General features: G+C 36.4%; 2 protein-coding genes and 1 pseudogene across 2 annotated transcripts; 2 read left to right on the forward strand and 1 right to left on the reverse strand.

The window, feature by feature from the left end:
* Nucleotides 1-947: 947 nt before the first annotated feature.
* LOC126693816 (GDSL esterase/lipase At2g30220-like) lies at nucleotides 948-8,486 on the forward strand. The gene is made up of 4 exons (XM_050389958.1): nucleotides 948-1,562; nucleotides 1,768-2,032; nucleotides 2,112-2,296; nucleotides 8,067-8,486. Exons 1-4 carry the CDS (start codon nucleotides 948-950, stop codon nucleotides 8,484-8,486), a joined length of 1,485 nt encoding a protein of 494 aa, XP_050245915.1.
* A 10,554-nt stretch (nucleotides 8,487-19,040) lies between these two features.
* LOC126693948 (GDSL esterase/lipase At2g30220-like) lies at nucleotides 19,041-19,833 on the forward strand (annotated as a pseudogene).
* A 1,804-nt stretch (nucleotides 19,834-21,637) lies between these two features.
* Nucleotides 21,638-24,126, reverse strand: LOC126727522 (exocyst complex component EXO70B1). The gene has a single exon (XM_050433210.1). The coding sequence runs from the start codon at nucleotides 23,856-23,858 to the stop codon at nucleotides 21,975-21,977; it is 1,884 nt and encodes a 627-aa protein (XP_050289167.1). The 5' UTR covers nucleotides 23,859-24,126; the 3' UTR covers nucleotides 21,638-21,974.
* Between the last annotated feature and the right edge of the window lie 1,188 nt (nucleotides 24,127-25,314).

Here is a 25,314-nt window from a genome sequence, read left to right on the forward strand (position 1 = left end):
GAAAATGTTATCAAGCTCATTTTTAATGTCATTATCAAATATAGGAAAATGAGACAGTTTTCCAGAAAATAAGATAGTTTTCCAGAAAATTATCTATTTTCCAGAAAATGTTAATGCTAAAACAAACAAAGTGTAGCTCAGTTTCGCACCTCTAACAACACTTATATGGATACAAATATTGTGTAAGGAAAGAAATTCTATTGTGCCTCCAAGCCATTAAAATCTCCATATTGTTCATTAAATTTCCTTCTTTCTTTCATTTGTTACCCTTTATTCTCCAGCAATTTTACGTAATTTGACAACTTTGGTTTACAATAATCCGACAAATTAGTAATTCAATTCAGCACTCCTAACAATACTTATATGGAGACAAATATTGTCTAATGAAAGAAATTCAATTGTGTTTCCAATTCATTAAAATTTTCGTGAGTAATGCTACAGCCACAAACTATTTTACAACATTTTTACAAAATGTTGATGTAGTCAATCTCTTATTGGCTTTCATTTAAGCCCATCATTAATAACACATTTTCATTTACTAATAATCACTCACCATATTAGCAGTTTGTAAAAAAATTTGTAAAATAATTTGTATCTTTAACATTATTCAATTTTCATATTCGTCATTAAATTTTCTTATTTCTTTCATTGTTTATACATTTATTCTCCAGCAATGTTTCGTAATTTGACAATTTTTGGCTAACAATAATTTGTCAAGTTATTAACTACATTATACACCTCGATTAGAGATTAATTTCATTAAATCAACAAGATTAAATAACTTGATATCTATCAAGATTATGCACCTCATGGGGAGATTAATTTTCTTATTAACAAGATTTGACATCTGAATGTTTTCGCAACTTGAAAATGGCCATAAATTAAATGTTCCACTTTTATATATACTAAAGCTACTTTATAGGGTATAATGTAAACCACTCAAAAAAATGAAAATCTTACTACCACCTTTCTCCATCATCATATTCATTCATATTTTATCCATTAGTACCACCACAAGCAAATCCTTAACCTTGCCCAAATTCCAAGCCATTTTCATCTTTGGTGATTCAACCGTAGATACTGGGAATAACAACTACATTCATACCGTTTTGAAAGCCAATCATGCCCCATATGGTAAAGATAGTCAAGTTCCTACAGGAAGGTTTTCTAATGGGAAACTGATTCCTGACCTAGTAGCAAGCTTGCTAGGAATCAAAGATAATGTCCCTCCTTTTCTTGATCCAAACATAACAAATGATGAACTCCGCACTGGTGTTTGTTTTGCATCAGCTGGATCAGGTTATGATAATTGGACAGTTGACATATCAAAGGTCATCCCAGTGATGAAGCAAATTGACTACTTCAAAAATTATATGGAAAGGCTAAAAGGGTTTGTCGGGAATGACGAGGCTATGAAGATAATCAATGGTTCTTTGGTCCTTATTAGTGCGGGAACTAATGACTTTATCTTAAATTTCTATGATATACCCTCAAGGAGGCTAGAGTTCACCATTGATGAATACCAAGATTTTTTGCTGGAAGGGATGAAAAACTTTGTTGAGGTAAAACATGCATCTGTCCTTCCTCCTTGAATGTTGTACCTAAATAACATTTGTTTGCCAAATAAGTTTAGAGACACAACATTTTTCATAATTTTATTTCAAAACTACTGATATGCTATGTGCCTAGCATTAGGGTTATTTTTCCCCCATGATTATTATTCTGCTATTAAAGCATTACTCTCTTCTTTGTTTTGTATATCTATAGGAGCTATACAACCTGGGATTGCGAACTATGATTATAGCAGGGCTTCCTCCGATAGGTTGTCTGCCCATTCAAATGACTTCAAGATTTAAACTACTTCCGAATGATAGAAGATGTTTGGAGAGCGAAAATTTACATTCTCGAACTTATAATCAAAAGTTGGTGAAACTGTTGCCCAAATTGCAAGAATCCCTTCCGGGGACATTATTTGCATATGCAGATGTGTATGAGCCCCTAAATGACATGATCAACAATCCACAAAAATATGGTACGTAAGGCACCCTCTCAAAGTTTTCTTGATATTTACAATTGTGTAACTTAGGACTAATTTTTTTGTGGTCCAACAGGCTTTGTGCAGACTAATAGAGGCTGCTGCGGAACTGGGTTTGTGGAAACAGGTCCATTGTGTAATGAATATAGTGAATTATGTGCAAATGCTTCCCAGTACTTGTTTTGGGATTGCATACATCCAAGCCAAGCAGGGTACCAGTACCTTAGTAATGACCTGGTTAAGAAAATCCTTTTACATCTGGTTAAAAAACCATTCCCTTCCTATCAAACACCATAGCCGTTGATTTATTCAACCATAAAAATTTACACTATATATTATGGGAATCTAATCATTTATTTTGTATCAAATTTGTTAAAGCATACTTCACAGTCATGTTTAAGTTAAATTAAATATCATTGCCTATCATGTCAGACATTTATTGCGCTCGCAATGGGAAAGAAATCACGTCATCCTATAATTACCTCAATCTAACTTGTATTCACCAAGTAAGCAAAATCCGTAAAAAATAAATAATTTTTAATCAAATTTGGCACAAGATAATTGATATATATCCCAATGGTTCCGGATATTTTTCATTGCATATACAATTAGTTCTTAAAAGGTTAAAATCAGTCGGTTGTAATGGGAAATGGGTAGTTGTTTAAGAAACAAAAAATTCTTAACTTATCACAATCTGACACATCATACTACCAATTATTAACTTCACGTACTACTATTGGGTTCTACTGTCACTATTCAAAAACTAACAGAAATCTGTCAATTGTCACTGACATATGTTAGCAATGACATAAGTAATCCAATCAGGTGCTGACATGTGTTATCTTGAAAATAAAAACATTTCGCCAATTAAATTATGTCATGTGTCTTGTGAAAAAGTCTTAAAACTCCTCCATTTAGGTTGTGACATGTGTCACTAATCAGATTTCGCCATGCGTCACTCAATTATTACCCCCAAACTCCTATAAATAGAAGTCTTTCTAAGGCATTTCTACAGACCAAAACATCAAGGAAGACTCCACACCACAAGCAGCATCAATAAGATTCAAAAGTATAGAAATTGTGCTGGAATCAAGGCCTAAAGCCTCCCAAAACTTCAACTTTCGAATATGAAGAACATTTGAAGAAAAATTATCCAAATCATCTTCTTATATCTTAAAGTTCACTAGAATCAAACTTAAAAGTCTCCAAAAACTTCAAAAAACCACAAATAGGTGAAACTCGCTTCAAATTCAAGCCTCCAAAGCCCTAAAGAATTTCCACTACAAATCTTCAAAGACGAAAAACGCATGAAGAACACAAAGAACATGAAAAATAAAGGATTTCTAACAAGCTCATAGTCAGAAATTCATTGTAATTTTGTTTCAAAGATCTTTTACTTATTCCTCAAACAAATTGAAGGATATTAATTTGGTATTTGAATCAAAATCACATTATCACAATTCCAATCAACATATCTTTCAAAGAGATCAAATCATAAGATTACTCTTTTGTAATCATAGATAATTAGACTGCACATTAATCAATACAAATTCACATTTGCAAAGCTATTTTACTTGTTTAATTTTTTTTCAAACTCGAAATTTAGTCATTTACAGTTGTTACACGTACTTAAGTTGTATACCCCTTGTTAGTCCACTGTTTATTAAACCCAGTAGTAAGATAAACATTGTGGATCAACTAATTTTCTATTTCCTCGAGTCTTTGAGATCTACCAAAGTGTTTGTCTATAATCTAGCTCACATGTACTCGATATAGTGTGTCTTCAGTGACAACTTTAAATAGAACTTCTTTTATAAGTAAGCTAGTTGAAGGTTTGTGCCTTACAAGGTTTTAGTCATGAATCTACATAAAATATATAATATTATTTAAAAATTATTATTATTTTTATATAATTTAGAAATAATAATTAAATGAATGATTATTATGTAATTTATGTATCATCAATTCCAAATTTTTTGTCCGTGTTAAAAAAGACTTACCTAAAGGTCAGTGAAGGCGAGGTACTCATCCATGTCAACGTAGTTCTTATTAATGTCAGGCGTGATGAGAACTACTCAACTGCTAGGATTAGATTTTAGGTATATATAACTTTGGATAAGAATGAAATTAAACATTTTTATGAGTTGTAGTAACCTTATTGGATAGTTAACTAATTTAGTTTTATTCTTCTCTTTTTTTTCCTCTTTAATTACATGTGGCAATTAAATTCTATATATCTACTTGACACAAAGACGTTGCAATTATATAGGATATTTATTTGGAGCAACTATGACTTATTTGATCCATATTTTATATATATACTAGCATTATGCCCGTACTTAATCGAAATTCATATGTCAATATTTTTTTTAATTAATATACTTAAAATTTGATAATAGAATAGATAATAAAAATATATGAATATTTTATTTTTAAGTTATATAATGAATGCATATTGTGTGAAACTAAGGTATTATAAAATGCACACATATATATAAAATGTGCATGCACGCACGCACACACATATAGAGCTTTAAGGCTCAATTAATCACCAATGAAAATTTAATTTAATAATTAAAAACTATCCAAAACCATAATTGAAATCATATTTAAGTGGAAACCTCAATTCAATAATTAAGAATAATCTAAACTACTAAACATTTAAAATAATGACAAATTTTGCAAAAAAAAATTAATGACAAATTCAAATCCACATAAGTTTGAAGCAAAGCTTAAAAATTTTGCTTCATAATATTGGCAAAAAATAATATACGGAAAAAAAAAATCATCTTATGCATTCTAAAAACAATCATATTTATTGCACACTTTTAATAAGATATATATATATATATATATATAATGGTAAATATGTTTATATCACGAATAAGATATTTTATTTCTTATATATAATTTTTTAATTATTTATTAAAAATAATAAAAAGATTTAATTATCTTAACCCAACAAAAAAGTTACTAATTTTATTTCTTCAAGGTGGGCTTCAACCATCTTGGTTCTTCAATTTTACTATTTCTTTTTTATTTCTCAAAAATTTCTCTCTAATTTATATTCATAGAAGAATATATGTTACCGATTAAAACTCATAAAATACATATTGATAATCATAGTGAAATACCATATCAAACCCTCAGAAAAACAAAATAGCTATCATAAACTGTATCAAAAAACACATGCAATAAAATCAATGCCTTACAAAGAATAAGAAAATTAAATAAAAAAATATGTTAATTCACAAACCTAGTTTCAAATTATTGGGGAGACATCCTCTAGCCATATGTGCACATCATTTTCATCTTTATCAAATTTAGTTGGTACGTTTGCTACCTCAAGAACATGGGTTCAAATCCTATTACAAATATATATATATATAAATATATATATATATATATATATATATATATATATATATTAAAGCTATGCAATTTTTCATATAAAGAAAAAAGAGATTGAAAGATTAAACTTGCTTAATTACCCAAAAAGATCAACCAAATAAAAAGTAACTTGAATGAAGCATAAAAAAGAAAGAAATATAAATGAAAAAAGTAAATTAAATGAAGTATCGAAAAGAAAGAAATATAAATCAACATATAAACTCAAAGTTAAAAAGAAATTCCTATTAAAAAAGAAAGTTACAGAGAAGAAATTAAAAATAACAATTATGGAGAAGAAATTGAAAGAATGAAGTCTAATATATGTGCAATGTTAGCAAAAATAGTGAAGGAAAAAAACAAAAGATAACAATAACTAAGTTTTTGTATTTATCTAAAAAATTGATAGAGATGTATAGAAAAAATTTAATAAGAATAATTATAATTTTGTGTCTATCATGAGGTATTTTTAAAAAAATAATAATAAATAATTTTTTTTATAAGAAATTAAACATTGAAGAATTTGGATTTAATGTTAACTAAAAAACACGTAAGCCCAACTAAATGTTATAAGATTGTTATTTGAATTTTTTTTTTTTTTTTTTTTTTTGGTTATTTATTCCAAACGAAAAAATTTTGAGAAAAAAATAATACTTTTTAAATTTTTTTCTTTATTATTAAGAAAATAGATGATGTAGGATAAATGTTTATCCAAAAAAATAATAATAATAACGTCAACTAGTAAAATGTTACTTTATAAAAATTAAATAAATAATAAATAAATAATGTAAGGACTCAATTTGTAACGATCCAAAACTGATATTGGGTTCGTACGTTAAAGGTCCAAACAATAAAATTTGTAGAGAGTGGGCTGAAAGACTAGGCCTTGGTCACCGGACAGTGGTTAGTCATGGTGTTAATGGTGGACGCACAGAGGTAAAATAAGTTTATCCATGGACCTAGTCCATTGAGCTTAATGTTCTTCTTCTTCCTTTCCCTTTTTTTCAGGTCTTTTTTGGCGCATGAACCCTTACATTATATAGTCCTTCTCAGTTGATCCTGACCTTCCATCTGTCAATCAAGCAGGTAACTACTTGAGTGCCTATCCCATCAGCCGCCTCCCCCCACTTTCTGTTAGTTGTAATAATCGAAACCACACTATTCAAAGGTATTTTCCCATCAATGTGGTTAGGACGTTTGTTGGCACATTCACTGCGAAGGTGACGTCTTTTTCTTGAATCACTCCCACACTTTACCCCGTGCGAGTCCCATTCTACTCGCCTTTTCTTCTGGGAGCGTTCCTTTGACGACGTGTCATTCTTCCCTTTTAGGCCTTGGGATGCCGAGGACAGGCTCATCCTCGACTGCACCTCTAGGCCATTTGGGCTTTCGCTGCTTGTCCTCAGCAACTGCTCTCCTCGGTGCCGGCCTTGGGCCCTAAAGGAAAATGAGTCGAGACCACGAATTCTCTGGCCCCACAATAGCCCCTCAAAATCCTGCTGTCCGGATCCTCGGAAGGAGAGGAGGGTTTTGATGACATCAAGCCCCCTGTCAAAACTTGTCAATCCTTGTCATCTATCACTTCCAGAGACTCTTCGTCTGCCTGAGACATGTTCCTAGAGCCTTGGAAGGTGAAACGTGTCTTCATTAAATGCGGGTGGCTATGTGCTTCCCACTTTCAACGGCGCGATGGTAATCCAACAGTGGACTTTTATGGGCAGGAAAATTTGTGCAGTTACTGTCGATGGGAGGTATAAATAATTTCTAGAACTGATTTATCTCCTCACTTTTGCACATAAGAATTCTAGTGCACATATCCTGGGTTCAGTCAAACTGTTATCCAAGTTCAAGTCTATCTCCAGCATAAAAAGCCTGTCCGAGGAACCTTTCCTCTTTTCTATAAGTTCTCTGCCCTCACTAACTCATGCTTTTTCTTTTCTGAGTTTATTTTTCTCTCGTTCCTCCCCTTCTCCCGTTACCCCCCAAGCCTGTTTAGTAGTTCCTAGAGATGGTTAAATTGAAAAAGTTGGTTGAGACCGAAAAGGCGATAAAAAAGTTCATCGCTGACTATAGGATTCCTCCCAATGTAAGTTTGAGGCACTGCAAGGAAGGGGAATGGCATCTTAAGAGAAGGACGAGCGAGATGGTAATTCCCTTTCTCGCCTTCGTAAAGGGGGGTATGAGAATCCCCATGGGGCCGATAATAAGGAGTTACCTTAGGCATTTCCGATTAGCTCCCACCCAATGCGTTGCCAATATGTTTAGGATTCAGGGTTGCGTGGATGCCTTAAACGAAAAAATGGAGCTAACACTAACCCATCATGACGTAAATTGGTGCTACAATCTCCAAAATTTGAGGGGCAAATCCTACTACATGAAGACAAGAGACGATAGGGTTCGGCTAATCCAATGCCTCCTCGAGTCCAACAAATGGTTAAACAAGGACTTTCTTATTGTATCTGGGGAATAGCACGATGGACTTCCTTACCTAATTGTGGAGGGAGAACTAGGTGGGGTGTAGAGAGTAGGAAGGTGACAATCCTTTGCGCTATCTTAATTTGGTGTGGTTTGGTTACTAACCATGTACATGCCTTTTTTTGTAGATCCTCACGCCTTTCACCGACACTTTCATCTGGTCAACCAGGTGGATTTGGAGACTGTTCTTCAAGCGACGGTTTTTGTAAATGATGAGGATGGTCAAGTCAGAGCCGCTCACAAAATCTTAGGGTACGATCCCATCCAAAAGTCATTTGCCAACCCAAAGCACGTGATTAACGCTAACAATCCTCGACTTCCAAAAATTACTGTAGTCGAGCATGAGTTTTTGATCTCTGAAGGATCTCTTGTCCCGAAGGACATCCCATTGGCAGGGTCTTCCTCGTCTCACCAAGCAGCGCAGGACGAAGGTGATTTGGGTCTATCCGAGGAGGGATTTGGAGTATTTGACCAAGCTGACCCATCCAAGGATCCTCCTAGTGATTTGGGTCTTGTCCGAAGCGGAATTGTTGTCAGTGGGAACATCCTTTCGAGCCGAGATAGGTCTAAAGAGAAAGCCCCCAACTAGTTTATTCGACCTCATTGAGGGTTAGCCGGGGAAGGGTGCACAAGGAAAGCCGCAATCCAGTGTTCCAACTCCCCCACCCCAGCCCCAGCCTGTCTAGACTAAATCTTCCTCTTCCAAGTCGCAACCACAATCTCCCTGCTCAAAATTTCCTGCTCCTCCTCAATCAGCTCTGCCTCCTCGACCTGAGTCCACTGACTCAAAGAGAAAGATGAGTCCCAAGGGTAAGGAACCAATAGATGGGGGGAAATCTCAATCCTCTCAAGAGGGGGACGAAGCCCCACAAGCCCAAAAGCAGTTAAAGATCAGGCATTAGGGCCGGGAGAAAGGGATCAATGCCCAATCTGCGCCGAGTGCTTGGCTTCCTGCCCCAATACTCCACGTGAAGCCATTGTTGGAAGACGCATTCATGAGGAATCTTGGAGACGGCAAAGGTGGTTATGTGGCCAACGCGCTAGAGAAGGCCCTACTGCTTCCCACTGATATGGGAGAATCGAAGAATATGAGGATGCAGGAGGTTGCCCTCAACGTGAAGAGGTACCTAGGTATGGTAAGGCTCCTAGAACCTATAACTCTGTCGATTCTTGCTCCTAGATTCTCATTCATAACATGTTTGTCTCAATTGGCAGGCTATCCAGGCTACCTATAGGATGGAGGAAGAAGTTAAGGAGCAGAGTAAGACCGCAGAGTTTAAGCGCAATAAACGTGTAAATGCTACGCGAACCCTCAAAAATTCCGAGTCCAACCTCACGAAAGCCAAGGAGGACTTAAAGGAGGCAACCAGAGCCAGGGATAGTGTTGAGGCAAGTTTCACTGGTGCCCAAAAACAGACCGAGGAACAGACGAGGCGTCTACTTGTTGCCAAGGAGCAATTGGAGATTGCCAAGGAGCAATTGGAGATTGCCAAGGAGCAGAACAATGATTTAAAGAAGAAACTGATCGAGGCAGACAATGCTAAGGGCGTGGCGGAATTTGCCAGGGATGAAGTCATGAGGGCCAAGACGGAGGCTGAGTTTGCCAGGACTGAGGCCGAAAATGCTAAGGACAAGGCCGAGGAGGAGGGTTACGAGGTGAGGGTGGCTGAAACCCAGGCCCTCCTTAAAACTCAAATCCCTGGAGTATGCAGGCTATACTACTCCCAGGTTTGGGATAAGGCCTTCAAACGAGCTGGGGTGGAGGCTTCGTCCGACTTGTGGAAGGCGGAGAGCGTATTTTATCCTCCAGCCATCCGTGAAACTGCCTCTGCCAGTTTTGAGACTATGAGCGTTTCATAGGAGGTTGAGGCTGCTCAGTCAAAAGCTGCTCAAATCATTGTCATTCCTAGCGAGTCGACTGAGGGAGGAGAGCCTCATGAGGCCACAAAAGCACCTGGAGGTCTGAGTCTTGAGATGCCTCAAGAAGCTACCAAGTCTACAGTCAGTGTTCAGATCTCTGGTGCCGAGGAGCCAGCCATCTTTGTTCAGCCCTTTCAGGCCATTCCCCTTACTGATGTCTCTAAGGGCATCGAGGTTAATCATGCTCAGCCTTCCCAGGAAGGGGATGTCTCCCAGGATCCCGAGGCTAATCCTGCTCAGCCTTCCTAAGGTGTGGCCAAAACAAAATTGAAGAAGTAGAAGCGCTGGCCAACTTTTGTATTTGTTTCTAGTTTAACTGTTAATTAGTTTCCCTTTTGTTTTGAAGACCTTAGAGTTTGCTTGTAATTAAATACTTTGACCGCATGTATGAAATTCTTTTCTTCCTTTGTTCTTTAAATTACATGTTCGTTATCCTTGCCGATATTTATTATTGTTGCGAATCTCATGGTTTTTGAACTAGTTATCTTAATATGTCTAAATGGTCGTGCATATGATATATTCAGGACCACAACCCGGAAATTCTAACTTACCCGCGCCCATGGGGCGTTGAACTTGTATCTGAACATACTTCTAGGGAACTAAAGACATCATCCGAGGTGCCATGTGTGTTGTTAGGCCGGACCTGATACTTAGATTTTCTTAGAATATCTAGCTTCCCCATAGGTTTGAGTCCGATGACCATGCAAGACCTTGATTCTGTTCAAAACTCAGATTTTCTTAAAGTAGTTGATTTCCCCATAATTTTGAGTTCGAGGATCATGTAAGACCTTGATTCTGTTCAAAACTCAGATTTTCTTAAAGTAGTTGGTTTCCCCATATGTTTGAGTCCGAGGACCATGCAATACCTTGGTTCTGTCCAAAACTTAGATTTTCTTTAAGTAGTTGGTTTTCCCATAGGTTTGAGTCCGAGGACCATGCAATACATTGGTTCTGTCCAAAACTTATAGTTTTTTTAAGTAGTTGGTTTCCCCATAGGTTTGAGTCCGATGACCATGCAAGACCTTGGTTCTATCCAAAACTTAGATTTTCTTTAAGTAGTTGGTTTCCCTATAGGTTTGAGTCCGATGACCATGCAAGACCTTGGTTCTATCCAAAACTTAGATTTTCTTTAAGTAGTTGGTTTCCCTATAGGTTTGAGTCCGATGACCATACAATACCTTGGTTTTGTCCAAAACTTATAATTTCTTTAAGTAGTTAATTTCCCCATAGGTTTGAGTTCGAGGACCATGCAATACCTTGGTTCTGTCCAAAACTTATAGTTTCTTTAAGTAGTTGGTTTCCCCATAGGTTTGAGTCCAAGGACCATGCAATACATTGGTTCTGTCCAAAACTTAGATTTTCTTTAAGTTTCGAGGACTAGCCCCTCGACCAAGGTGTGAGGCATTGACTTGATGTTGGAAACCCTTAGAACTGCCCGTGCTACTGGCGCTTCAAAGCGTAGCCCCTAGTGAAACTTTATACTAAGGCAACAACAACGAGCTGCTGGAAATGATGGAGGGGCTTTGGCAGACCCTTATTAGACAGGGGCTTGATCCTACCACCGCCTGTGCCAACGCACAAACCTTCCCACAGACGGTGCCAATTGTAAGGACTCAATTTGTAACGATCCCAAACTGATATTGTATTCGTACGTTAAAGGCCCAAACAATAAAATTTGTAAAGAGTGGGTTGAAAGGCTAGACCTTGGTCACCGGACAATGGTTAGTCATGGTGTTAATGGTGGACGCATAGAGGTAAAATAAGTTTGTCCATGGATCTAGTCCATTGAGCTTAATGTTCTTCTTCTTCCTTTCCCTTTTTTTTCAGGTCTTTTTTGGCGCATGAACCCTTACATTATATAGCCCTTCTCAGTTGATCCTGACCTTCCATCTGTTAGTCAAGCAGGTAACTACTTGAGTGCTTATCCCATCAGTCGCCTCCCCCCACTTTCTGTTAGTTGCAATAATCGAAGCCACACTATTCAGGGGTCTTTTCCCATCAATGTGGCCAGGACGTTTGTTGGTGCATTCACTGCAAAGGTGACGTCTTTTTCTTGAACCACTCCCACACTTTACCCCAGTGCGAGTTCCATTCTACTCGCCTTTTCTTCTGGGAGCACTTTAGAGGCTGCCTTTGGCAACGTGTCATTCTTCCCTTTTAGGCCTTGGGATGCCAAGGACAAGCTCATCCTTAACTGCACCTCTAGGCCATTTGGGCTTTCGCTGCTTGTCCTCGGCAACTACTCTCCTCGGCGCGGGCCTTGGGCCCTAATGGAAAGTGGGCCGGGACCACGAATTCTCTGGCCCCACAAATAAAAAGTTCATTAGAACATTTATTGTTACTTTATCCAAATAAATTGATAAAGATTTAAAAAAAAAAACAAAAAATAAATAAAAAATAAAAAATAAAAAACTTTTTTGTTTTTATCTAAAAACTTAAGTGAATGAATTTATTTAAAAAATCTAAAATTCTAAAAAATTCTTAATTTGCTTACGATCCAAATTCTTTCAGTTGTGAAGATGTTAGATTTTTAATAAATTAGAAATTATAGATAATTTAATAATAAAATGATTAAATGAAGAATTTGGGTTGTATTTATTATTAGTATTATTATCTAATGGAGTATTTTTATTTAATTAAACTTGGATGGATTATTTGGTTTAGTTAAAAAATATTTGCTTGATAGATACTGTTCCTACTTCACCGTCCTTTTGCTTCTCATTCACAACTTTTATTACACTATTTGACTCATCCAATAATTTACTGCAAATAACGGACACAAAAGGGATTAGATGAAGAATTTGGGTTGTAAGCAAATTAAAATTTTTATCAACTTAGAAATTATAGGGGAAGAAGATAATGAAAAAATATATATTTATTTATTATTTAAAAAAATGTGACAAAATTTCTGTAATTTGGTTAAGTCACTTGGTATAATCACGACTTCTAAACCCAACTTTTATTATATATATTATATGATATATATATATATATATATATATATTTATATATTTTGTTGCTTTTTGAGATGCAAAATTACTAATAGAGTTTTTGTATTTAATTTTCCTAGCATCTTTTTCTCAACAACAACATCAACAAAAAAAAAGTTTTGCTAGCATCTCCTTTTGAATTTATATTAATCCCATTAATCTTCTTATGACATTATCAATTCTAAGATTTTATCAATTTTAATTTTGAAATAGTTTACTATTACAAGTATTTTCAGTAAAATTTTATAAACAATACATTGGTTTTTTTTCATATTTCTAATTGATTTTTTTTTTTTTTTTTTGCACATTTCATTCATTTAACTTTTATTATATTTTCAATTTAGCCATTTCGTTTAGGTCCAAATTGTGCCAATACCCCCTCCCCTCCCCCTCCCCCTCCCCTCTTTTTTCCCTTTTTTTAAGAAGGAGCGGATAAGCCCCTTTAAAACAACCTAGTTTAGGTTTTCTAAGTTTTCAATTTTTTTTTTTTTTTAAAAAATGTCTAAAGTTTACAAAAACAACTAACATCGTTGGTCCTTACCGTTTACTAAGGAAGCACTATTAGTTGCAAAAATTTCAAATGAGCACAAGATAAAATAGCATTCTGTTAGGTAAAAACAATCATGTTAGTAAATGAGTTAATGATGGTTGATGGTTTGCTTTTGTGTCTTACAAAAAAAAGAATACCATAAGAAAACTAAGAGAGAGAGAGAGAGAGAGAGAGAGAGAGAATATTTTAAAGTGTATTAGAGACTTAGAGTTCTTTTGGGAGACCTTATTTTCATTTTATTTGAATTATATATAAATTTTTAAAACTTTAATAATAAAAAATATATAATATAAATATAAAATAAAAAAACTCTTAATTGTAAGTCACCCCTTTTTTTTTAATTCAATATCCCAATGATAAATAAACACCCCTAAATCAATACTTAGTGTTCGTTTGGGACAAGCTGAAAATTTCAGTTTATTTGCAATTTCAACTTATTTTTGCTATTATTTATGGGTCCTACTACACTTTTTGGTACTATTCATGAGTCTCACTGTACTATTCAGCTAACTTTTACTTTTAACAAAAAGTTTTCAATTTCAACTAAATAAGTTGTTTCCAAATTGACACTTAATGTTAAAAGATTGAAGGTGGTAGTAAGTGAGAGATGAAGAAAAAGATTGAGTGTGTTGTGATGTTGAATGTGAGAGTGGAGGACCTTTAAGCCGCTAGACCAAAGTTACTAGTGTTTAATAGACTACACTTTCGGTAATAAAGAATGAAAAATTATACTACCACAATCAATTTCATACTCATTTTCACAACTATTTGATGTGGTTGGTTATGAGCGATGAAAAAAAAATAAAAAAAATAAAAAAGGTTGTAAACTCATAAGAAAATGATAGACAATCAGTAACATAGAATAGTTGTGTAAATTGGTGTAAAATTAGTTATAGTCCTAAAATACTCCCAAAGAATTTAGTAAGAAGTTGATATTTTCCTAGATTTTCCTAATGTTAGCATATGGGCTTGGGTTCATATTCTAGCTTGGAGCAATGCCCTTGCTAGGGCCATCCACCAGAAACTAAAAATGACCCACCCGCTCAAACCGTCCGAGCCGACCCAAAAACCAGCCGATCCGACGCCCGTGACGATCGGCGGCGGGTCTTTGCCATGAAGAACCGATTCAGGCAGGTCGGATGGCGGGTTTTCTTCTCCAAAACTCGATGAACCCGATCCGACCGCCGAATCCCATGAAAGAAGACCGAATCTACCTAGATCCACTCAGATCCAATGAAGATTTGGTAGTTTTTGGTTAGATCTGGTGATGAGATGGAAGTTTTCGCTCAAATCTGGGCTTGAGGTGGTGTTTTTTGCTTTGATCCCGTGGTTGTCACACAAATCCGAAGAAAAATCAACAGATTCGGCGAAAGTTTTCATTCAAATCTGGGCTTGAGGTGGTCTTTCTTGCTTCGATCTCATGGTTGTCGCACAAATCTGACGAAAAATCAACAAATCCGGCGAAGATCCAGAGAAGATTTGGCAAGATCCGTCAAAGATTTGGCGATTTCCAGCGAAGATCTGGAGGTTAAAACTCACTCCAACTTCGACCGACCCGACCATTGTCCACCGGAGCCCGATCCAACTCGACCCAAGGTTGCCAGTGGTCGGCAGAGGGTCATTCAACATCCCACCCGATGTGAGCAGGTCGATTCTGGGTTGGGCACAAACCCGACCGGGACCGACCCGTGGACACCCCTAGCCTTTACTGCGATTAGCTGTGAGTATCGCAATTGTTTGTGTGTTAATGCCATGTGGACCCAAGTAATCCATTAGCAAACGGCACATCCATATGTAACAATTGGGCCCTTAAAACCCAAGCCCTAGTTAACTTGGGCCATATTTGTATTTTAGTCCATGAGTTTCGGCATTTAAGACTTTAACGTAGTTACCATGTAGCCCAAGAAATTGTGTCCAAACAAAACTTAGAGAGTAAGAACTTTATTAAGTGTATGCATCATTGGATCGGAAAAAGATCCAATTCATTTTATTTGAAATGAAAAGAGTACGTTTTACTATTAGGTTTATTTCCTACCGTCAACATTATACAAGATGACAAGTCATTTGAAATCTTAAATGAAGTGATACTATATTTATTTTTATACTTATAATATTTAATCTAAATCATTGATCATCACTAAACTTTTGAAGGAAATTACACTTTACCACCCTAAATTATACTTTGCACACTAAACTATTCGGATACACAATTTGTACTCTAAACTATGACATTTGTTACACTTTACACCCCAGCGTTAGTTTTACAGTTAAGTTGAATGAAAATATGAAGTATGTGACTTGCACATGTGTATTGCTTAAGTGGGACAAACGTAAAAGACCAAAAAACCCCTCTTCCCAATCAATTAAAAAGAAAACTTTTTTTTCATCTCTCTCACATGCAACAGCTCCTTTCCTCAAATCAAAACTTTTTTTTCATCTCTCTCATGTGCAACAGCTCCTTTCCTCAAATCAAAATCCCTACAACCCTAAATTCCCAAAGCAAAATTGTCTTCGGCATCACCATTGTTCCACCACCACGATGAAATCCCTAAAACTATGTTTTTGTTCTTTATAAATCTTTGTAATAGGAGGTAGAATAATTGGAATCCACTCCAAAGTTGAAGATTGTTGTTGATCACCATCCCATTAGAAGTGCTAGACATCACGGTGATACAAAGGAACTTACAAAGTGGCTTGGTGGATATGAAAAAGCCGAGTAAGACTCACATAAGCAATTAAAATTTTAAAAAACCCAAAACAACATGTAGGTAATGTTCCATTTAAAATGAGACACACAAACCGTTCAAGGACCAATTTCAATTTTCATCGCTACAACAAGCGCCAACCAAAACAATAAGTGAACAAAGTATAGTTCCCCATAATAGGTCTTAAACCAAAATCCAATCCAATTACATAACACAATTTAGAGATCTTGCGAAGACTAACCCAATTTTATTCCCATCTCCTTGTGTAGACTACAGTCTAAAAATTTGTATATTCTTAATGAATTTACGGTGGTGTTGAGAGAGAGATGAAGGGAAAAAAATTGTTTTTAATTGATTGGGAAGAGGGTTTTTTGGTCTTTTACATTTGCCCCCACTTAAGCGAGTCACATGTGCAAAGTCACATGCTTCATATTTTCGTCTAACTTAACGGTAAAACTAACATTGAGGTACAAAGTGTAACAAGGGTTATAATTTAGGGTGTAAACTATGCATCCAAATAGTTTAAAGTACAAAGTGTAATCTGGAATATAGTTTAGAGTGGTAAAGTGTAATTTTCCCAAACTTTTGGCATAAGTGGTACTCGTTAAACCAAATTGAAAGGTATGGTTTGGCCTAAATTACCAATGAGTATAGGGTTATAAATGAGTCAGGTTAAGCCAAGTATTACAGTTTGCTAAGATAGAGAGGGGAGGAGATGGGGAAGGGAAGGGGTAGTGGTGAATGAACCTTGTTTTAATATTTTTTTAAAAGAGGAGGGAGAGAGGTTTGGAGGGATATTTTACATTCTTAATCCATCTTTTTTAATTCCTCCAAATCAGAGGAATTTGGAGAGAAATAAAGTTTAAAAGATTAAATTGAAAACATGTGTAATTTGTAAAAGTTAAGTTTTTTTTTTTTTTTAATTTTGATAATTTGATAGTTAACTAAAGTGGATTTGAACCGATATTGAAAACATTAAAAGTTGTCAACCAATTGAATTACAAAGTTCTTGATAAAATTTAAAGTATATTATATAACATAAATACAACTTTAGATTACTAAAGTTTTTTATCCTTAAATAAGAAGTTCAAGATGAAATCTCACTTACGTGAAAGTTTTAGGAATTGAATAAGATGCTCTTCATATATATCCCATCAGTCAAATCGGTCTTTGGTGGAAAAAATAATAACAATAATTAAAATTAAAATTCAACTAGGTTTATGATAAGTCAAATACCGCTTTAAGTTATATTTATCGTTTCTCCTTGACTCTTATTTCAACTTACTAATTGACAACTATTAGATATTAAAGCTCAACCAATCGGAATCCAAAACAAACTAACTTAAAACAAATTCAGTTGGATGAATTTTTATTACTGTCTGCCTTCAATTTTTTTTTTTTGGGTTAAAAAAAAAAAATTAGGGGTTCGCTAGGTTTCGCTAGCCCTCGGGCAGGGCGCTAGAGTTGGATTTATATGCGAGCCAACTCGTTTGAATGTCCACCAACGGACTCCTGCTGGCAATGAGACTCGAACCTAAATCAACTTTGGGAATTATTACTCATAAAATTTGGCAATTAAATTAAACTTTTTTTATGGTAAACTACACTAAATAAACTTTGGGTCATGCTAACGAGTACTTTTAAGACAATAGCTAACAATCTATTTTAGAAAAATTTTGACACTATTTCTATGGAAAATGAAAAAAAAAATGTCAAAACATTAATTTTTTTTTTCTTTTCTCATAAAATTTTCTTTAAATGAATTATTAATCATTACCCTAAAAGCATCCATTAGCATTCCCATAAACTTTATTACCTTACCATATATGGCTTAACAACAGTGAAACCAACAAAAACTTACCTTAAAATTTCCACTTCCATAACTCGGATTTAAAATTTAAAACCAACAAAAAGGACAGCTCAAAACAATGCTTACAAATTCAATTCTGCACCTGACTAGGACGTTCACTCTTTATAATAAAATTAAATTACTTGCCATCTAGGTCACATTTTAAAGTACTTCAAATATGTTCACTTAGGCTGTGTTTGAATCGACTGAAAATCATTTCCGGAAATGATTTTCCGTAAAACTCACACGTTTGGCAGTGACGGAAAATAGATTTTCCGGAAAATCATTTCCGTTTGACCAAAATTTACACTTGTTGACCCGGAAATCATTTTACATACTTGTTTTACCTTCAAACGATTTCCGTAGCACGCGCAAAAGAGAGAAACACACTCAGCCAAAACGCAACAAAACACAAGAGGCGAACAAACGCAGCGAGAGAGAGAGAGATCAATCCAGACCCAGAAAGAGAACGAACCCAGAGCCCAGAGTCGTTCGACTTCGCCTTCGTGCCAATCGCCGTTCGAATCGCACCCTTCGTCGTCCCTAATCGCGAACCCAGATTCGTCGTCCCCGATCGCCGCAGTCGCAGCACCGATTCGTCGTCCCCGATAGCGATGGTCGCACCCCAAAACCGATCGTCCTTAACCCCAAAACCGATCGTCCTCCCTCTCTTCTTCTCTCAATTTGACCGGAATATGTTTTTTTTTTTTTCTGGGTTTTATTTGTGTTTTGGTGTTCTGTGTGATTTTGATTTTTGTTGTTATGGTGGTGATGTGGTGGTGGTGTTTTGGTGGTTGTGGCTTTTGATTACCAGAGTTTGTTGCCGTGAGTTGAATTACCGTGTGAAAAATTTGTAGGAAAATAGCATTTTCAACCATACAACCAAACACCAGAAAATATTTTCCATAACATTTTCTAAAATGTAATCAAACACTTAAAAATATTTTCCTTTCCAGAAAATAGCATTTTCGGAAAATAAGTATTTTCCGGAAAATCACTTACATGAAACAAACACAGCCTAAATTTAAAATGGCCAAAAATTAAATGTTCCAGAGTTATATATATTGATCTAACTTGCAAGGTCATTCACCAAAAACCACACGCAAGGTATTTCAGATTTCAAATAAAAATGCATATCTTACTACCACCTTTCTTCATCATATTTGTTCAAATTTTAACCATTACTACCAACATATGCAAAGCCTCAACCTTGCCAAAATTCCCAGCAATTCTAATATTTGGTGATTCATCAGTAGATACTGGTAATAACAACTATATCAACGCCATCTTTCAGAGTAATCATTACCCTTATGGTATAAATTTTCCTAGTCAAGTCCCTACAGGAAGGTTTTCTGATGGAAAACTCCCTTCTGATCTACTAGCAAACATGCTAGGGATCAAAGAGAGCGTTCCTCCCTTTCTAAATCCAAACCTATCAAATTATGAACTCCGTACCGGTGTCTGTTTTGCATCGGCTGGATCAGGGTTTGATGATTTGACAACTGCTGCATCTGGAGTCATACCAATTTCAACACAGATTAAACTCTTCAGGAATTATATCGCAAGGCTTAAAGGGGTTGTAGGGGAAGAGAAGGCTTTCAAGATAATCCATGGTTTCTGTCGTCTCTATTAGTGCAGGAACTAATGACTTCGGTATCAGTTTCTATAATTTTCCCATAAGAAGTCAGCAGTTCACTATCAATCAGTACCAAAATTTTGTGTTGGAAAAGTTGAAAGACTTTGTCAAGGTAAAACATGAGTCATGTTTTTCATCTAAGAACATAATTTCCCCCAACATTATTATACTGATGTTAATTGTTAAACTCTTCTTTGTTTTGTAAATTTATAGGAACTTTATAAACTATTGCGTACAATGCTTATAGGTTGGCTTCCTCCAATGGGGTTGTCTGCCTATTCAAATAACGGCAAGATATAAATATTTCAATGACAGAAAATGTTTGCAGGATCAAAATTTAGATTCTCGAAATTATAATAAGAAGATAGCTAAATTGTTACCTAAACTCCAAAAATCACTTCCAGGTGGTCTACTCTTATACGCAGATACGTATAAGCCGCTAATGAACATTATCAATAATCCACAAAAATATGGTAAGGCATTCTCACATAATTTTTTAAACTTGTACTACTGTGTAATTTAGGACTGAGACCTTTTTTTGGTGAAACAGGCTTTGTGGAAACTAACAGAGGCTGCTGTGGAACTGGGTTTGTGGAAATAGCTTCATTGTGTAACATAAACACTCCACTGTGTGGAAACCTTTCCCATTTCTTGTTTTGGGATAGTGTACATCCAAGCCAAGCAGGGTACAAGCACGTTGCTAGGTACCTAAAGAAGACAGTCCTTCCCCTCCTGTTAAAAGGCCTTTAATATATTCAATAATACAAATGAACAATTAATGGAAATGGATCTTCCTTTTTTCCATATCAAGCTTAATAGATATGGTTAGAAGCAAATGAAAAAGAAGGGACAATCACTGTTAAAAGTGGGGATCATTTACCATTGAAGTAGTTTGAGTTAAATAATAAAGATCCTTTCTTTTATGTTTGTACCATATTAGACATTAATTGCCCTCCCTATGGGCAAGAAAATATATTTGGTTTTAAATCACTTCAATCAAACTTGTATAAACCCAAAAGGAAAAATCTACTAGGTAAGAGTGACTAATCAAATTTGCGACTAGATAATAGGTAGATATCCCGACAATCTGGAATGTGCTTCATTGCATAAAAAAGGACTTGACTTAAGCACTAAAGCCGACACAATACGGACACATGTCTGAATTGTGTGCATTGGAGCAATGAAGCCAAACCTTACCCCGAAAATGGACATCAGTTCCTAACATCAACCTACTAAAAAAAGGGCATGAGCACTTGTTTGGTTTTCTAAAACACTAAATAAACAAATGAATTTTCCATAGCTATATCACCATACACTGCGCATTTGTCTTTCCTAAAGCATGTGGTAAAATCAACTTTGTTGATTTGCGCGTTTGAATGAGCTATTTTCATCATCTTAACTTGTTTATCTTCGCGTTTGAATGAGCTATTTTCATCATCTTAACTTGTTTATCTTGTTTATATTTTTAGCACCAAAAAAAGAGTTTATCCTGTTTATTGTATAAAAATACAATTGTACCTAGGAAATTTTGAAGTTTTAGAAAGCTGCACTTTATAAATAAACAAAATAAGCTATGGAAATATCTTAACCAAAAATAATAATACGTTATGGAAATAAGGTCATCCAAAGTCCAAACGAATTGAATCAGTATTCAAATTGAATATGTAAGTGTAACTTCAATTGATCCAAAAATACAGAGAAAGTACAACTGCAGTGTATTGTTGATAGTTATATCAAGATACACAGGGATGACCAGAGAAGAAAAGATTAAATAAGCTCTTGCTTCACCTTCTAGTAGTGCTGGAATCCTTGCAACTCTTTCTAGCATGGCATTGTTCAAGTCATTCACAATCAGGATTATGTTAACCCGAGCTTAAACAAGGAGATAAAATGTTCTCTTGCATTTTAGCTATATCTGCAAAAACTTAAAACTAGCATTTTCCAATAGAATCTGCACCATCATATCAAGTTGCTATCATCTTCCTTTTTTAGGTAAATGGATTTATTGGAAGTGAGCTGTTAACGTCTGTTAAAATTTAAGTTAAGATTCTATGCTATTTTAGGCATCTAGTAATTATGGAATCAGATAATAACCAAAATACTAATTTAAACATCAATTTCCAAACTCAATAGTTTCCAGCAAGTGTTTAAACTAATTTCCCAATCCACTAGTATCCAATACAACATTTGGAAAACTAAACTTGTAACAAACACTCTGATTAATCTGTCCCATGATTTTCATTCACAAGTTGGGTTGAAAAAAAAAAAAAACAGAAAAGAAAAGAAAAGAAAAGCTATGCTGATCACATACCAACATCTAGTACAAAGTCACAATTCATCTGGACTACATTCATACTACAACACAAAAATTTGCAACAAAACCTGCACTAAATAAATACATACAACACGGCTTTCGGTGGGTTACCTTCATTTCCGGCCACCGTGACCTTGAAACAAGTCGCCAATCCGAGCCTCCACTTCTTCCGCATTATACTTAATAAGCCTATCCGCATTCTTTCCTAGTTCAGGCACATTCTTAAACCGCCCGATAAAGTTGCCATACGCAGGCAACAATATCTTAGTTACCGAGATTCTCAACTCCTCCCTCATCTGATCATCATAAATGGCCCAACTAGTTTGAACTTTACATATCTCCTCAAAGTAAACATTAAACAATTTCAATTTCTCTTTGAATGTCTTTGAGGCCGCACTAGTAGCTAAGGAGCTACTGTCTACTTTCAATGCTCCTAAAACCTTATTCCACGAGCTTCTCTGGTAGCTCGAGTAGCATTGCCGAACCTTGGCGTTGTGTTTTCTAATCCAATCGTCTCCTAATAAGGCTCCCAATTCACTATCCTTTACCTTCTGAACTATGTACCTCCCATTATTCATCATGAAAACAGAGGACAAAGCAGAGTCCTTGTAGATCTTCGACTTTGCCTCCAAATTACTCTCCAACAGCTCCATAATCCAATCCATTTGAACTGACAACGAAGAAGACGAAGAGGATGACACTCCTTTTGATGGAACCACATTCTCGTCGAAGACTTGTTCGAGGGTTTGGCAAGATCGACAAGCGGCTCTGAGATAATTCATCACGTATCGAGTTATTGGATGGAGACCGCCGCCTGGTACGGCGGCCTTAGCCGGGTCCCGACGGATCAAATTCTCCAGTTCCATGAAAATCCCTCTGATCGCTTCACCTAACCTCTTCCAAATCGTTATAGCTTCGTTCCTCAAAACCACACAGTACTGATCAGAAAACACAGACTCGAATTCTGGCATTAAGTCTCTCAGAGTCTCGAACACGTCGAGGATTTTGAACAACCGCTCCGGCGACCGGCTTCCGATAGCGACAGCATCGGCGAAATTCAAGAGCTGAATCGTGGATCCTCTGCAGACCTCCATGAAAGAGAGATCGGAAGCGGAGGAGAAGCCGAAGAAGACGCGATCGCAGAGTCGACGCTCGCTAGGGAAGAGGATGCGAAGAGAGACATTGGCAGCTTTGATCCAGCGTTCGATCTCGTCCTCGAGGTCCTGCCATGGCATTTTGTGAACTTCCTCAATGCTCAGCTTCTTCAACCCTAGCCTCGACAAGCTCTCCTCGAGAAACTCACGCCTAAGGCTACTGTACACGTGCGAACACTCCTTGCCAAACCCGGCCGCCACCATTCGCTTCGCGATCTCATGGAGGTCGTTGATCGTAACAGAAGGAAGAACATCGATGATGATGTTGTAGTCCGTGATTGGCTGCGCCACAGGAATTTGGTTTTCCTCATCGTTTCTGATGATTCCTCCATCTTCGTCTTCGTCTTCGTCGTCCTCCGAGTCAAACGGCTCGCCGCTTCCGTACTCGCGACTGAGCTCAAACGACTCTCCGCCGCGTTCCATCAAGGACCGGAACTCTTCCTCCACGCGGAACATAGCCTGCTGCATAAGGTCCTCAGCGCGTACAATACACGCGCCAACGGACTTCTCTCCGGCCATGGGGCTCCAGTCCCTGATAGTAGCTATCAACTCGTCGATGGCGTCGAGAAAAGCGGAGGAGTCGGCGGAGTCAGCCCAGATCGGATGCTCCGCCGCGACGTACTGAGAGATCTGACGGTCCAGCAACTTGAGGCTGTGCTCGAGAGCGGCGCTCACTCTAGCATCCTCCTCCCCGTCTTTCTCAGACAACTTCTCGCGAGAAAACCTGCCGTCGAAAGTGGAGAAAATCTGCAAAATATCGTCCGCCATGGTATCGTTTCGGCCTAGCGTCTTCGCTATGTGCCGCGCCATAGCTAGCAATTTCTCCTCACCGTTCTCGGCCATAAATAAATAATGGTAATAAGGTTTTGATTTATTTATTAGCGTGAATCGGAAGAATCAATCGTAGAGAGTGGGGTTAATGAAAATATATGAGGAAGCTAAGTAGAAGAAGTGAGAAAGAAAGCGGAGGAGGCGTTAACTAGCGAGGATGGCCCATTGAGGAAACTGAGGAGAAGGGGGTAAGAAGTAGGGACAGTGAAGTTGTTGTATTTACGGAAATGTCCTTTGGGAAACGCGGTTTGGGGTTGTGAGTGGACAAAAGAAAAAGAAAAGTAAAAGTGGATAAAGTAGGAAGAGAGAGATATATAAAAAGAAGAAACAGTCAGTAGAGAAGAAGAGACGAGTTTGTGTTTGTTTGTTTGTGTGAGTGTGTGAGACTAGAGGGACAGGAACGTTGAATGCCTTTTGGGAAAAAGCATATTATAATTGAATAGTTCCAACTTTGAAAATTTTAAAAATAATTTATTATTATAGAAGGTTGAATTGAATGAATGGAAACTGCGTACGAAATTATGAGTTAACAAGGCGGTGGTCCGGATTAGGTTGAACTTTTTGAAGCGGAGACTTTCCTTTCTAGTTTCTATGACCATTTTATACGGTATATGAGTAAGAGTGTGGAAGATATCTTGGAAGGAGACCAAGTACAATGGGCCCTTCGCAATATCTTGTTGAACCTAAGCCCTTTTGAAAATTCTGCAAATTCAGTGGGCCTCTGTCCGTAATTGGGGCCTTTTTTTTCTTTTGTTTTGGTCCTCTTCTTTGTCTTCTCCTTTTTTTGGCGGAATTCCTTCCTTTGTTTTGCTTTTGTGAGTTTGTCCTTGGTTGTTGGATTCAAGACAAATTTTTCCATGTTCTAAAGTTATAGACTTATAATCAATCCATCCGATCAAACTTGGTGACCAAACACCCTCCACCGTGACATAACGGTCATGGTTGTTAAAATTAGGATCTAGAACGCTAGAATAATCACTCTACAATCTTTGGGAAAAAAATATGTAAGTTTAAAGGACCAAATTGATATGGAGATCTAGATGAAAACTAGTTGTTAGAATTCACTATTTACTTTTTGAATAAAAAAATGCTCTAAAGAACAAAAACCACGTGTCATATCAAATATTAAATTGGTCCAAAAATTTAAACGGTAGCTCAACTTTAGATTTTGATAATTTTTGCTTTCTAAATTACAAATGATGATTTTAAATTGGTACCATTGTCTCTCTTTAACATCTCTTTTAGATTTATTTTATTTTGAAAACTTAGTGTAATTGTTGATTAGAGCTATTCAAGTCAACTGCCTACTCAAACCACCTGATTAGACTCAATCTGTTCGCCATCAAATTCAACACTCTGGCAATCGACGGCAGATCTCCGCCTTCAAAAACCTATGTCGACAGTTCAAGTGGTGAGTCTTCTCTTTCAAAACTTGAGCCACCCAAATTGACCGTGATATAATATATGT

The sequence above is a fragment of the Quercus robur genome, chromosome 1, assembly GCF_932294415.1.
Source record: "Quercus robur chromosome 1, dhQueRobu3.1, whole genome shotgun sequence".
NCBI classification, from domain to species: Eukaryota; Viridiplantae; Streptophyta; class Magnoliopsida; order Fagales; family Fagaceae; genus Quercus; species Quercus robur.

What these genes read in the sequence shown, in the direction of transcription:
- LOC126693816 (XM_050389958.1), top strand. Translation starts at nt 948, where the DNA reads ATGAAAATCTTACTACCACCTTTCTCCATCATCATATTCATTCATATT. An exon ending in GGATGAAAAACTTTGTTGAG is followed by an intron (nt 1,563 to 1,767) that starts GTAAAACATGCA and finishes GTATATCTATAG; the next exon opens with GAGCTATACAACCTGGGATT. An exon ending in CAACAATCCACAAAAATATG is followed by an intron (nt 2,033 to 2,111) that starts GTACGTAAGGCA and finishes GTGGTCCAACAG; the next exon opens with GCTTTGTGCAGACTAATAGA.
- LOC126727522 (XM_050433210.1), bottom strand. Translation starts at nt 23,858, where the DNA reads ATGGCCGAGAACGGTGAGGAGAAATTGCTAGCTATGGCGCGGCACATA.